At 37.3% G+C, this 13552-nt stretch overlaps 1 protein-coding gene across 1 annotated transcript in view; it reads right to left on the bottom strand.

Moving 5' to 3' along the window:
• The window catches only part of USP24 (ubiquitin specific peptidase 24), a gene marked incomplete at its 5' end in the record, with an annotated part of 155372 nt that overhangs the window by 92906 nt on the left and 48914 nt on the right, over positions 1 to 13552 (bottom strand). The window contains 11 exon segments of the mRNA XM_010847192.1: positions 2496 to 2543; positions 2747 to 2908; positions 2996 to 3091; positions 3275 to 3382; positions 3912 to 4015; positions 4256 to 4370; positions 5520 to 5678; positions 6241 to 6315; positions 8742 to 8807; positions 11158 to 11223; positions 11552 to 11587. Coding sequence (XP_010845494.1) covers positions 2496 to 2543; positions 2747 to 2908; positions 2996 to 3091; positions 3275 to 3382; positions 3912 to 4015; positions 4256 to 4370; positions 5520 to 5678; positions 6241 to 6315; positions 8742 to 8807; positions 11158 to 11223; positions 11552 to 11587 — 1035 coding nt within the window.

Genomic DNA, 13552 nt, shown 5'->3' with positions numbered 1-13552 from the left:
ACATCATTGTGAGACTGTACTGAGGGCACCTTGCTATTTTTACTTTCAGTTACGTGTTTTGTCATGTGGAGGCCATTCAGGTATGTGTAAATGATTTTAGTGTCTTCACAGGTGAAGCAGAGGAAGTAAGAGGAAGGGAACCAACATTTACTCAAAGGCTGCTGGGCACTGTGCTAGGAGGACTTCATATAATGACTTAAGGATATGCAAACACCACTGATCAAGTAAAAATGATTTTTTTTTTGTTTAGTAATATTTTTTTGGGTGCGTACATTTAAACTTTTTAATTGAAAAGTAAAAAAGAGTGAAATAAGAGGGAAAGGGTTGGGGGCAGACAGTGGAAGGTATAAAGGAAGCAAAGGAAAAGAGGACCAAGGAAGCCAAGGGTATCCTGGCAGAATCTACAGAAATAAAGTTAAGAAATAAAGGTCAGAATTTCTGAACACAACAATGGAACTTGGGAATTTTAAGTGTCAAAAGCAGAGGGAAAGGGAATCAGTGGGAGGAGTAGAGGTAGCTGGGGGTGGGAGGGGAGTAAGAGGTGGGTGATCTTCTTACCCTTTGCTTAGTTTCTGTGTAGCCTGGCAGGGAGACATAATTCCCAGTCAGCCCACCTTGCTGCCTGGCAGGAAAGGGCATAGCATAGAAAAACACCTTTAGTGGCAGTATATAACTCACCCCCCTGCCTGGAGTCATGTCGGGGGCTTTGATCTTCCCACTGCCCCCCTTCAGCCACGGGCACTTTAAAAGAGTATTTGCAAAAGAACTCAGTCAATGGAGAAGTGCTAGGTAAATGCAAGTTATTATTATTCGAAATGAAGGAATGGTACATCAGAATTTCCTTACTGGGAGCAGTGGGATATAAAAAATGAAGAATATTTCTTTCAAGACTAACAAAATGACTCCAAAATTCTCCCTGTTACTTTTTGAGTTTTGTTTTAAAACATCAGACTGAGTGAAGTGACTGCACAGAGAAGCAATAAAGATGCAGCGATGCTACTGGCTAGAAGGGCTAAAGTAATGCCCAGCTGTAACAAGGAAGGAACAGGGGTCAGGAAGGATTTTCTGCTTTCAAAAGTCATTTCCCTGGAGGGAGGAAAAAGTCCCTTCAGCTTTAACCTTCAGACCTATAAAGAAATGTATCTGTTACAGTGAAGAAAAGACCATTTTCTACAGATACCTTTTCTTTCTTACTATTAGTATCAAAAGATTTAAACTGCTTAAATAGCTCTAGATGAGTTTCAATCATAAAGACAGAGGGTGCTAAATTATCTGAATCGCTGAGCTGAGAAAACTGGAAAAATTCACACTGTATCTGAGTAGAAAGAGAGCAATGTTGTTGAATTAAAGGAATAATTTAATCATAACCTGAGAGGTACCAGCTCCAGTTTATGAATAATTTTAATGTAGAAAATTCACTTGATCAAATTTCAATGTCAGAAATATAACCCACAAAGTTCTTAAATGCCCCCAACTAAACTTTATGACCAAGCATAATTTAGGAGAATAAAAGCCTATGAGTCACCAAGGGTGCTTAACAAGAGTCTCTGAATTTACCAGTGTAAATTAGCAGTATTCAAGATCCTTTAAACAAATACTTATGGGGGAAACCAAGAAATATGCTTTACCAACGAAATTGTTAAGCTGTTAGCTATTTACTAAAGTCTTTTCTTAAGTAACAGTGAAATGAAACCCCTCTTGCTGTGAGGTTTCATGTTTCATCTGAGCAACCTGAGGGCCTGCGTGGAGGAGGAGGACGTGCTGTAATCAGGGCTGCTGAAACCATGGAGGCAGGCTCCAGGGACTGACCACTGAGGTCAGCCCTCTCCAAGGAGAGCCTTGATGTTTAAGGACTGCAGCGACAGGAGAGCTACGGCCATTGCTGCCCGTTCTGCAGCCCCCGCTTACCAAGAACAGGCTGAAGCCTCCAGCCACTGGAGGTCAAAGCCCTGGAGGGGAAGGGCTCCTATGCACTCATCCCTATGCAGTCCCAGCAGCAGGTGCTCACGGAACAATCACTCTTTTAAGATCTTTAGGACCACATCTGAACCAAGCATCCAAAAATGACTACATGCCAGCACTGAATGAACCTCCTTCTCCCCTTCTTTCTCTCTTCTGACTCTTGGGAATTCCTCCATTTCTCTCGTACGGGAGAAAAATGGGCACGATATTTATTAAACTTGTGCATATTTTGGATTTAATTTTAAAAAGAAAAACTAAGTTGAAGGTCTTATAATCTTATGAAAATAATAAAGTAAAACTACTCTTTGAATGGAACCCTGGGATTTTTTCCCTTTGTGAGTCAATAATTCCCCAAGCTTTAAATAATAAAGCACAGGTCATAAGAAAATATTCAAACAGCAGTCTGTATCTGAATACTACTTGAAAAAACACTGTAATAATTTACTATTATCTTAAAATTATAACTCAATTTATTAAATAGAATTATTAAATTAGTATACCTTTTACTTTATACCTCATCTGCAAATTCTTACCTTGAATCCATCCTTCTTGTTTTTATCCAGACCTGACCATTCTCCAGGCTGAAAATTAATTTTAAGAAAAATGTAAGTAACTTGATAAAAGCAGTACCTATAATTTCCCAATTTTGGACTCAAAGATTAAAGAGCTTCCATGCAGGACATTTAGCTTAATTTAAACAATAGGGGAGGAAAATTATTTGGTTCTAATTGCTCAGACAATACTATTACTCTAACAACAAAACTAGACCAAAGGTAAAACCAACCCTTTTAATATCTTCTATGCATTTAATTATGTAGCTCCTCTTGATTGCTTCTTTCACTGCATACGCATCACTAAGGATTGTCAGATGCTCCTCCAAAGCTTGCTGAATAAGGCTACTGGGCAGCGTGGGGAGATGAGCCAGTTCCCAGAGCACATCCAACACCTACGGTAAACCACATGTGATGAGCCAGCCCATATGCAAATAAAGCTGCTTTAAGCGCTTATAGCTAGAAAAATTTGATTTTCCTGCCTTTCCAGAAGTGGTCTCAAAGCGAGCTTCCCGGCCTATTCGTCCAATAAGGCTCAATAGCTTCTGTCTCACTCTATCGCTCTCAGTCTCCCAGCTCTGCAGAACGAAAAAGACAAGACATACGAATTGCTCCCCAGTCCGTTTTGATCACACTGGCAAAATATGCAGAAACTTTAAACTTGAGCTAAAAAAGTTTAAGAAGAGTATGGTTAAATATTGCTAATCTAGAGGAAGAAGACCTCATTTTAGAAAAATTCAAAAGCACATTTGAGCACATACCTTCTGAATAAGAACAAACAAATGATTAAGCTGATCTGAATTAAACTTGACAGCTGCTGCAGCAATAATAGTATGAATGTTCTCAATCACAGTAGATGACTGTCCTGACTAGAAAAGAAGACATTGGGGAAAAAGTAAAGTCTTGGAATCTGGAAAAATACAAGTCTTTCCCCAGAGATATACAGAAGCAAAAGTAAAACACTAACAAAGATAAATTGATTCTAGACTATCAGCATACACTTGCATGATAAAACTGGTAAGACTACACGAAGCAACCATTATTAATGGTTATCAGATGGCCTTATTTTAATTTCTTCAAGCATTAAATCTCTAAAAAGATGAGAATCAAATTCTCAATCTGACATATTCATTTCAAGAGGAGAACAAAATATTTTCAACTGGCTTAAAAACAATTTATACTGATTAAGTTTACAAGAAATACATACTAATCTTTCACATTTTATTAAATGATCTTGAGGGCTTCAGTTGAGAGTATTATGTACCTCATTTTAAAATCTGCTCATAGATATTTTGAGTTCAATTAATATTTATTTATCCATGGACAGTAAGTCACCATCCTTCTCTTTCTCTGATAAAAAATGTCAGAAAAGGGCAAAAGCAATTCTGATCAACTTACCTGTATCTTCCAAATTTTAGTGAGCTCATCTAATGACAGTTTACTGCCCAAGAGTTCAATAATTCCCTTTATACGATCACAGTATTGTGCTTGGTCTATGTTGCCTAAAAGAAGAAACACCAGAGAGGCAGACAGATAATGAACGCTGACTTTCTAAACATGATTCTATTAATTCAAAGCAACAGTAACTTGCTATAAGATTATTTAAAGGCTAGTACAAAATAAAGATGACAATAGAAAAAATAAATAAAGGCTAATATAGTCAAAGCAACAATTTCATACATTTTTAACACAAAAGTATATTATTTATGAGTTAGGTAATTTTTTAAATCAAGTTAACTTACCTTCCAATGCGATTGACAGAACTGAATTTTCAACTAGCCAATCTAACAATCTGTCTGTATCTATAGCATTCTTCACAGATTTGGATAAAGTGCTATCTTCTATGAGTTTGGTTACCTAAAAAGACAGGATTATTGTGATTTAATCTAATGCAAATATTCATAATCAAAATCTTCACATATATCTTGTGACTTTTACAGTATTACAATGTAGTCTGATAATTAGCCTAAATGTATCAAAGGCCAGTTATTAGAAGTTAATAGACTACCTATTTTTAATGTCTTTAAAAAGAACACAGAGCTCACATTCCCTGGGCCACTGCTGACTGGCTCAGGGAAGCACATCTGACCCAAACTTCAATCAGAGCATGTCTCCAAATTCTACACTTGGGACCAGAGAGAAAGCATTAGTCCTTCCCTGGTCATGGGAGCTATCCATGGCCATGTCTACCTTATGAAGACGCCACTCTGCATGGAGAGAAAGAACAAAGAAAAGCAGAGATAAGAACCTGGACAGAGTCCTGGCAGTGGTTTGGTCTTGGATTCTAGTTGGTCCTGTTGCCCACATGTGTTTCTGACCTTATGAGGTTTAGCTATTTTTATGAGATAGCCCTGCCTTCTTTTATTAAATTCTTCTTCTAATTTAAAATAATTCAAGAATTCAAGAATCACTCAAATGATCAAGTGATTCACTCAAGAATTAAGAGTTACTTGTAGCCAAGAATCCTAATTAGTACAAAACTGAAAGAAAATAATTGTCATTATGGCTGAACTCTATTGGCCCCACCTATCACTCACCAAAACCAACTATGCTCCTGGAAAGTTTAGGAAGCTGCAAGATCTTATTTCCATCATTTTGCTTAGACCACTCCAGTTGTAAACAAACCAAAATTTTGCCCGAACCCCAGTTAAAAGATTTGGTTTAAGTAAGTGCATATCTGAAATATAATAAAAGGAATTATACCCTTGGGGTAAAAAGTAAACCTCAAACTTCATATTCCAAGGAATTGTGTTTCAGAAAAATCTCACTAAAACACTGAATACTTCATAGGATGAATTCTGAACGTAATACATATGAAAGTATTACTTTATTAACAGACAAATGTAAACATAGACCATTTTATATATAATCACTGTTATCTCTTTTAGTGGGATTACAAGAAATTATTATTTTTTATTTCCCAACATTTTTACATTAATAACAAGTTGTGGAAGAACTTAAGAGTATCTATACTTTAAGTCTTCCAGAAACAAGTGCAAGACTTACTTCTTTGAGGGAATTCATTTTGGCACTGAAATGTGGTGATTTCAGCATGCGCAGCAGGATGTCTAGTCGAAGGTCGTCCACCACGGTCACCAGATCTGGTTGGAAGCGCATGCAAAGTAACTTGATGGCAGACAAGAGCTCAGGGATGCTAACCAATCTCTTTCATTTAAAAACAAAACACACACACACACACATACAGAGAAAACAAAAAGGAACCAATAAAACATTTTGATGGCAATTCTTACACACACAGGAATAAAGGACATATTCAGTAACCATGGTCTAGTGGTATCTGATATTTCACATGGTTGATGAACTACATTCTGCTTTTAACCAAAAATCAGTGCACGAGTGAGCAAAGAAAAGAGAAGGGGTCTGAGAGAAAGTCAAGGCAGAAAAATGAATCATAGAACAACTCTGGATAGCTTTTAGTACCAAATTATTTTAAAGCTTCTTCAATGCTATACCAATTGTACTACTATCAAAACCAGCATGTTGGTTAAATTCTTAATGGTGTCACTTACTGAGAACCCTCCATTCATTTTATTGACTGTTATTGACCAAAATAACATTTTTTTGGTCAGGAAATGTAAAATTAATTTAATGTGAGCTGTATGTGACCAGAATCCAAAGAGCAATGGTATGTGAACCTTGCCCCAAGTCCTGGTTGTGCTTCTGTGGACCAACATGCGCTGCGATCGCGTGACTGGAGGTGCATTACCTTGTCTTTGAGGTCCTTTTCCTCCACACTCCGCACATCCTGGATTGTATTAAGGATGACTGGGTCTAGCATGGGCTGTAGGAAAAAAGTGCTAAAGTTAATAAGGACCCCTGAATCTGTCCTTAAACTAGAGAGGAGATACTTCTTCATTCACATTTCACAAAGGAGAAGGTACAATGCAAAGATCTGAATCTAGTATCAGACTACCACTAACTAACTAACACCATCCCAAGTAAACCCTTTTAACTGATTCTGAGCCTCTGCTTCTTTACTATCATATGGGTGCAGTTCCTCTTTACTTTCTTATAAGGGTCCTTTGAAGAGCAGCCAAAGACAACCAAAGACACACAGACTGACTTAAAGTATTAAACACGAGTATGTATCATTTGGAATAAAGTATTTTGCATTTGATTTTTAAAGAATAAATAGAAGCACAAACCACAAAAATATGATGCTTTTAATGTAAATGAGGCCTACAGATAAGACTCATACAACATACTGTTCCTGAATGGTAGCATAGCCAGATAACTAACTCTAAGTAATATATGAGAAGTAGTGAAAAATTAGCAAGGTCTAAATGATCACTTGTCTTTTAAGTAAAATAAATTTTTTTTTAAGTAAAATAAGTTTTAAGCTTATCTGGTGACTAGAAAATATTTGGCTATCAAAGCAAGAACACATTAGCAATGAATTAAAATGCCATCATGCAATCATCCACATAGAATTCCCTTATTTACACTTATGCCAACTGTATAGTGAAAACTGAGGGCTGTCAGGGTAAGAGGCAAGTCACACTGCTCTTGTCAAGCATGTGCCAGCCTTACTTAGCTTTCACCGCAACTCTGTGAGACAGGTATGGGTTACTGCTACTTTACAGATAAATAAGGAAGCAAGTCCCAGGGGTCACGTTAGTCTTCTAAAGGAGCAAGTGTTAGAGACAAGTATTAATGTACATAACTACAGCATGAATTTATTGCTGAGAGAATTTAAGGTTGGATGTGTTGTTTCAGTTGCTACTGCAGGAAGTTAAACATACTTTGGTTGGAAATTCATAAACTTTTTTTTTTAAAGAACACTGTGCTAAGAGAAGGCAATGGCAACCCACGCCAGTACTCTTGCCTGTAAAATCCCATGGACAGAGGAGCCTGGTAGGCTGAAGTCCATGGGGTCGCTAAGAGTCGGACACAACTGAGTGACTTCACTTTCACTTTTCACTTTCATGCGTTGGAGAAGGAAATGGCAACCCACTCCAGTGTTCTTGCCTGGAGAATCCCAGGGACGGCGGGGCCTGGTGGGCTGCCGTCTATGGGGTTGCACAGAGTTGGACACGACTGAAGTGACTTAGCAGCAGCAGCAGCAGTGCTTATATATAAAGCCTGGAATTCTAAAGAATTTAGTATTAATTAGCAGTTGGAATATCTGCACTAAATCTCTTTTCATGGAGCAATGCATGGATAAAGAGTATGCACTTAAAAATTCAATCCTGGCTTTGATTATTAAAAAGCCAATTATTAAATTGCTAATATAGATTATTAAATTATTAAGTCAAATCATTTTGCCTCTTTATGTTTCAGTGTTTCACTACAAAACAAATGATTATATTCATATGCTTATAAGTGAGAGAACACTGCATGTCTCTAAAGACCTTAATATCAGAATCAAGAAATACTTAGTCACTCTGCTTCATTTAAATAATTTTGCAGAATTACTCTGAAATCTAAAGAAGGCACTTAAAACTTAGAAATTTCCAGAACCTACTAAAAAAAAAATCCCATTTCCCTTGTTAAAATGGCCCTATGTACACTAGACATTAGAAATGAGGAACAGTGCATACTATGCTCCCAAAGGACACTAAGCTTTCAAAACCATTTACGGTGATTTTTAAAAAATCTCTGTGACAGCTAAGTTTCACAGACATATTTTTATAAAGAAAATAATAAATGGAGGTATTTCAACATGACATTTTCTTCAGTAAAACTTGTTAACTGAAATGGAAAGGCAACCAGAAAGTGCACTGGGCCCTAAGCATCAGAAAGCTCAACACTCACAGCTCTGACTATCCTATGACCTGCTGACATGCAGACAAGATGCGCTGTCAAACTGCTACTCAGATTCTCAGTGACTTGGCTAGAGGCAGCCCAGCAGGCCACTCAACACTGTTTAACGTAATGCTGAATCCGTAAATAATCCTGTGAAGGGGGTAGGGACATATGCCACCTATTTTACAGTGAAGAAAGTGGGGGGGGGGAGCTATAATCTGTAATTGTATTTGATAAAATGATAAATTGAAAAGATAAGTAACTTTAAATGTTTAGACGTTACCTATAACCTATTAATCACTTTTATTTATCTTCTGATAAAAATTTCACTACAAGGATAGCTAATTAAAAAAAAGCAGTTATTCTGATAGGCAAATTCTGAACAACCTGATAAAACGATAATTTTTACTGTTTGTATGCCTTAGATCACTTTTGAAATAAGTGTAAAATGGTTTATCTTACCTGTACCACTGAGGAATTGAGGTACTCTGCACATACCCCTAAGGGCTGCACTAGTGCTGAGACTGCCTGAAAAAAAGACAGCAAATGTGAGAAATAAATGTGAGCAAGTTCTTTCCTTTCAACATTAAACAAATCCTTTTTTATATGTCAGAGAACATTTTATACTCTTGGGCAGGAAAAGCTGATATAAAGATGTCAGTTCATTTAAATTATTGTAGAAATTTAATGTAACTTAAATCATACTATGCCAATAAAACTTCTTTCAAGGCTTGGATGAGATGATTCTAAAGTTCACATTGTAGAATAATAAAAATTTTTATTTGAAAAACGAGAGAATAGTGGGGGAAGGAATGAAATGTGCCTTTAATGTGCCTTTAACAAAGAAAACATTTAAGACTTTCATTAAGAAATCTATAAAACTTTACAGAAATACATAAATGGTCCAAATAAATGAGCAAAGATCATGTTCTTGAAGGGAAAGGACTAGTACTATAGACATGTCAATTCTCCACACATGATCTTGGTGGCACTTTCTGCAGGAGATCCTGACATGTTGCCTATATTCGGAAGAATAAAAACACGAGAATGATCAAGAAAATCTGATAAAAGGAAGATGCTGAGCAAAGCTGGCACCACCAATAATGAAAACAGCGGAGAAACAGTATCAAAAAATGACAGAAGTCCAGGAACAATTCACATATAATGTATACACACACTCAGACATTTGATAAAGTCAACAAACCAAAACAGTGAAAAAAAAAAAAAAAAACCTTGTAGGAAAAAAAAAAAAGGAATGTTCTTCAGATCTTAAAACAATTAGTTACCCTTTTGGAAGAAAATAAAACTGGATTTCTATCTTATGTGACATATATAAATAAATTCTAAATGAACTCAAGAACTAAGTTTAAAAAATGAAATTGTTTTGAGTATAAAATGAAATGAGTACTGTTATAAACTTTGAGATGGCAATGAGAACACCCCTCAAGCAAATTAGAAAAATTTTAAGCCATTAGGGAAAAACTGACACAAAACGACACCATCAGCAGAATGAAAAAAGAAGGGAAAAATCTTAGAGAAATCTTTAGCCTCAAGACATCTGATAACAATGAGGACAAGCCTAGATTTCTATATATCCCCCATTAGCCAATTTTCATCAAGTAGGGGAGAAACTTCGAGCTTCTCTGTTTGTTTAAATACACTTTGCAGGAAATTAGTGAGTGTTTCATTTAACCTTTAAAAAAAAGGAAGTCTATTTCTATTATTGCCCAGTGACCTACATAGCCAGTTCTTGAGAAATAAGCAAGCTGGATAAAACCCTCTATCTGAATAGGTTTTGTTTTGTCTTGCTTTTTCAGTCACTACCTATTATCTTCCAGGTCAATAAAGTCCTCGCTAACATACTTGATCCGTTTAATGGGGATCAAAATGACAGCCTAACAACCTAGTCAAGGTTCAGGGAGGGAGAAGAGGCCTCTGACCAGTGTCACTACAAGTATTCACGATCTGGTTGACCTCTGATCTTCAAGAGTAAGCAGCGGGCAGCTAGCAATAGTCTATTACCAAGCAGAGCGCCAGTCTCTCCTTGACTGTTGTTACTACCCTCATGCAAAGATGGACCAACGCGGTTAGCTGATAAGCCACGGTCCCACAGAAATAACGGGTATTACTCTAAGCACAATTTGTGTTACTTAGGCATATTATTTTACAACATCATTTTCTACTCTGGTCAATTCGCAGTAGCTGCCATAGTGTCTTCTACATGGCAAGTACGTAATAAGTAGTCTCTAACTGAATGATTAGAGAACAGAATGAAGTGCTTTCAGTTACAAACAAGTAGTCTGTGAAAAATTAAAGATGAAGTTATTCCCCTTACCATAAGGTAAAATTTTTTGAGAAAGTGAAGTTGACATGAAAACATACTGGTACTACACCTGAGGGGTGATTCTAAGCTCCAGGTACAGCCCTTTATTACCTACGAATCTCTGTAATACCAAAAAGCTGACTAAACGATGTTAAAATATTTTATTTGCTTCTGGTACTATCAATAAATTGTGACTTAACTGAGGCATAAGATTGCTATGTACACATATACTTGCCACACACAGCAATTATCCCTAAACAGCAAGATAATTTCATATAACCACTACAAGTAAGGAGTTAAGAGAAAAACATCACAAGGAGAAATGAATGTGGTGGAAAAACAAAAAAACACAACCAAATGCTCTACACTACAATTTGGTTATTATGATCAAGAAAGAGTAAACATTTCTGTGGTTATCAGAACCATGGGAGCTACTCCCATAAAGATTAACTTGAGTTTTAACATTTAATTTAATGTGTCCAATGTCCCAGGGGTTACACAGCAACCTCAATAAAGTGAACTTCCACACTGTGTACATACAGCGGTTTAACTTACCCCAAGTTCTATATCTTCTGAATGAAGCTTGGCTTGGATTGCTGCAAATCCACCTAATTCTCCAAACTGAGAAGAAAAAAGGTATACATTAATTTTAAAATACTATACTTTAATAATTTACCAAGCAACTACAGCTCACATTCTACTTTATCAATGTGCTTATAACCCTGGTCTTCAGAGTCACCACAAAGATAATTGTAATGCTCCTGTGATACACTACAGGAGATGTACTAAGTCCTAAAGCTGATGTTTATCTGTTTAAACAGCACATATAAAAAAGAGGAAGAAATGATAAAACATATTTGATTATTCTTTGTAGCTGTCATCTACCTAAAACTCTAGGAAAGCTCATTAGAAAATGAAAAACATCCCCATATTAATAAAAGCTGTATACCTTATTTACCAAATCCACAACCCATCCATGAGGCTCCTATGAGAAAAGAAAACAGAAATTGAAATGGCAATACAAAAACTTCCCTACTAACTCTCGTATTTCTATTATCCTAAATCAGAAAGTTGGAAAAAAATTTAACATTATTTCAAAAGGTTTTCCCAAATGTTTCTTCATGTGAATCTTTGACATTACTGAAAACAATCTTATAAGTAAGTCTGTATTTTGATGGGACTGCTACAATACAAAGCATTTATGCATTTTGGGTAGGTGAGATCAGTTGTTTAAGCTTTCTGAGGTACAGGATAAATAATTATTAACTCAGAGTAGCAAATCAAGAATCAAGACATTAAAGATTTAGTCCCAGCTGTACCATTAATTAGTGTCCTAGAGTAAGCACTTCTTTTCTCCTCCTTTTCTTCCTTTATTTCCTCTCTCAAGCATTCACTGTTCTAGAAGCTGCATAATGTTCCAGTGGCTGGATACAGAACAGCGATGAAGAAGAGATGTGCTACCTGCTTTCATGGAATTCATATTCCAGCAGGGTCGATAAAGACAAGTAAACCAACACATAATTCATTCAGGTTGTGCATTTCCACAAAAGGTCCTCCAATGAGAAATAAGAGCCCACTCTGTTCAGAGTGGTGGTCATAGAAAATCTCTTTGAAAAGGTGGTATTTAATCTAGAACTTAAAGGATGAGACAGATTGAGCCATTCAAAGAACAGTCCAGGCAGAGAGGCTAAAATGGAAAAGGCCCTGTTTGGGGAAGGCAGAAAAGCCTACCTTCATTTGAAAAACGGAGCGGCAACTCTCCCACCTGGGAGGTGGTGAGCAGGGGAGAATGGCAAAGATTAAATTGTAGAGAGAAGAAAAGCTGGAACATGCAGAAATTTGTAGACTGTGATTAGAAGGAAAGCAACAGAGGTGTTTAAAGAAGAAAATGATACATTTTATGTTTTAAGGGGACTCTTACAGTTATGTGGAGAATGGAAAGGAAAGGATGAATGAGAAAGTAAAAAGCAGAGATACCAGAGGGAAGACTAGTGTAGTAATTAGGCAGGACATGATGGTGTTTGGAGTGGGATGGTGGCAGAAGAAACAGAGAGACGTCAACTGAAAATCTATGTGAGATTAAATCAAAGGACCTGTTTATGGTTTGGATATGAATACGAATCATGGCTGATTCCTATGTTTTCAGCTTGGGCATCTAGGTAGATGGTGATGCCATTTACTGAAAAGGTAGAGAATGAAGTCTGGGGAAAAATAATGAAGTTCTGCTTCAGGCACAGTCTGAGATGTCTCTGTGGTAACCAAGTGGAGACAGCTGGCTCTTCAAGTCTGCTGTGCTTAGGAAAGAGGTCTGGGCCACAGAGATATAAAGCAGAGGACCATCAGCACAAAGATGACATTTAGATCTCTAAGAATGGAAGCTATTTCTTACAGGGAGTATGGTGAACGAAGAGAAGAAGGCTCTGGATGAGTTAAGAAAGGAGAGGTAGCTGAGGGGGCAGGCAGAGAGCAAGAGACTGTAGGGAAGGAAGTTTCAAGGAAGAAGAAACTGACCACTGATGCCGACTGGGGCAAGAGACAGTTTCTCCGGATCTAGAAGCACAGTACCTTAATGACAGCAGTTTCAGGGAACTGGTGGCAGAAGGAGGAGGGATGGAACGCCTAGAAGATCTAATGGAGACTTCAGTCTAGTTACCTCAAACATCTCTCCAACTGAAAACAACTAACAGGAAACATTTAAAGGCTTCCCTTGTAGTTAAGAATCTCCCTTGCAATGCAAGGGACTCCGGTTCAATCCCTGGTCTAGGAAGATATCACATGCTGCGGAGCAACTGAGCCCATGCACCACACCTACTGAGCCCACGTGTGCAACTGCTGAAGCCTGCAGGCCTAGAACCCGTGCCCCACAAGAGAAGTCACCACACTGCAACTACAGAGCCCCCACTCACTACAACTGGAGAAAGCCTGCTCACAGCAACAAAGAGTCAGTGCA

This window comes from Bison bison, unplaced genomic scaffold (assembly GCF_000754665.1).
Source record: "Bison bison bison isolate TAMUID 2011002044 unplaced genomic scaffold, Bison_UMD1.0 scf7180017864244, whole genome shotgun sequence".
NCBI lineage: Eukaryota > Metazoa > Chordata > Mammalia > Artiodactyla > Bovidae > Bison > Bison bison.
The sequence above is the reverse complement of the archived record's forward strand: the minus strand, read 5'-3'. Positions and strand labels throughout refer to the sequence as shown.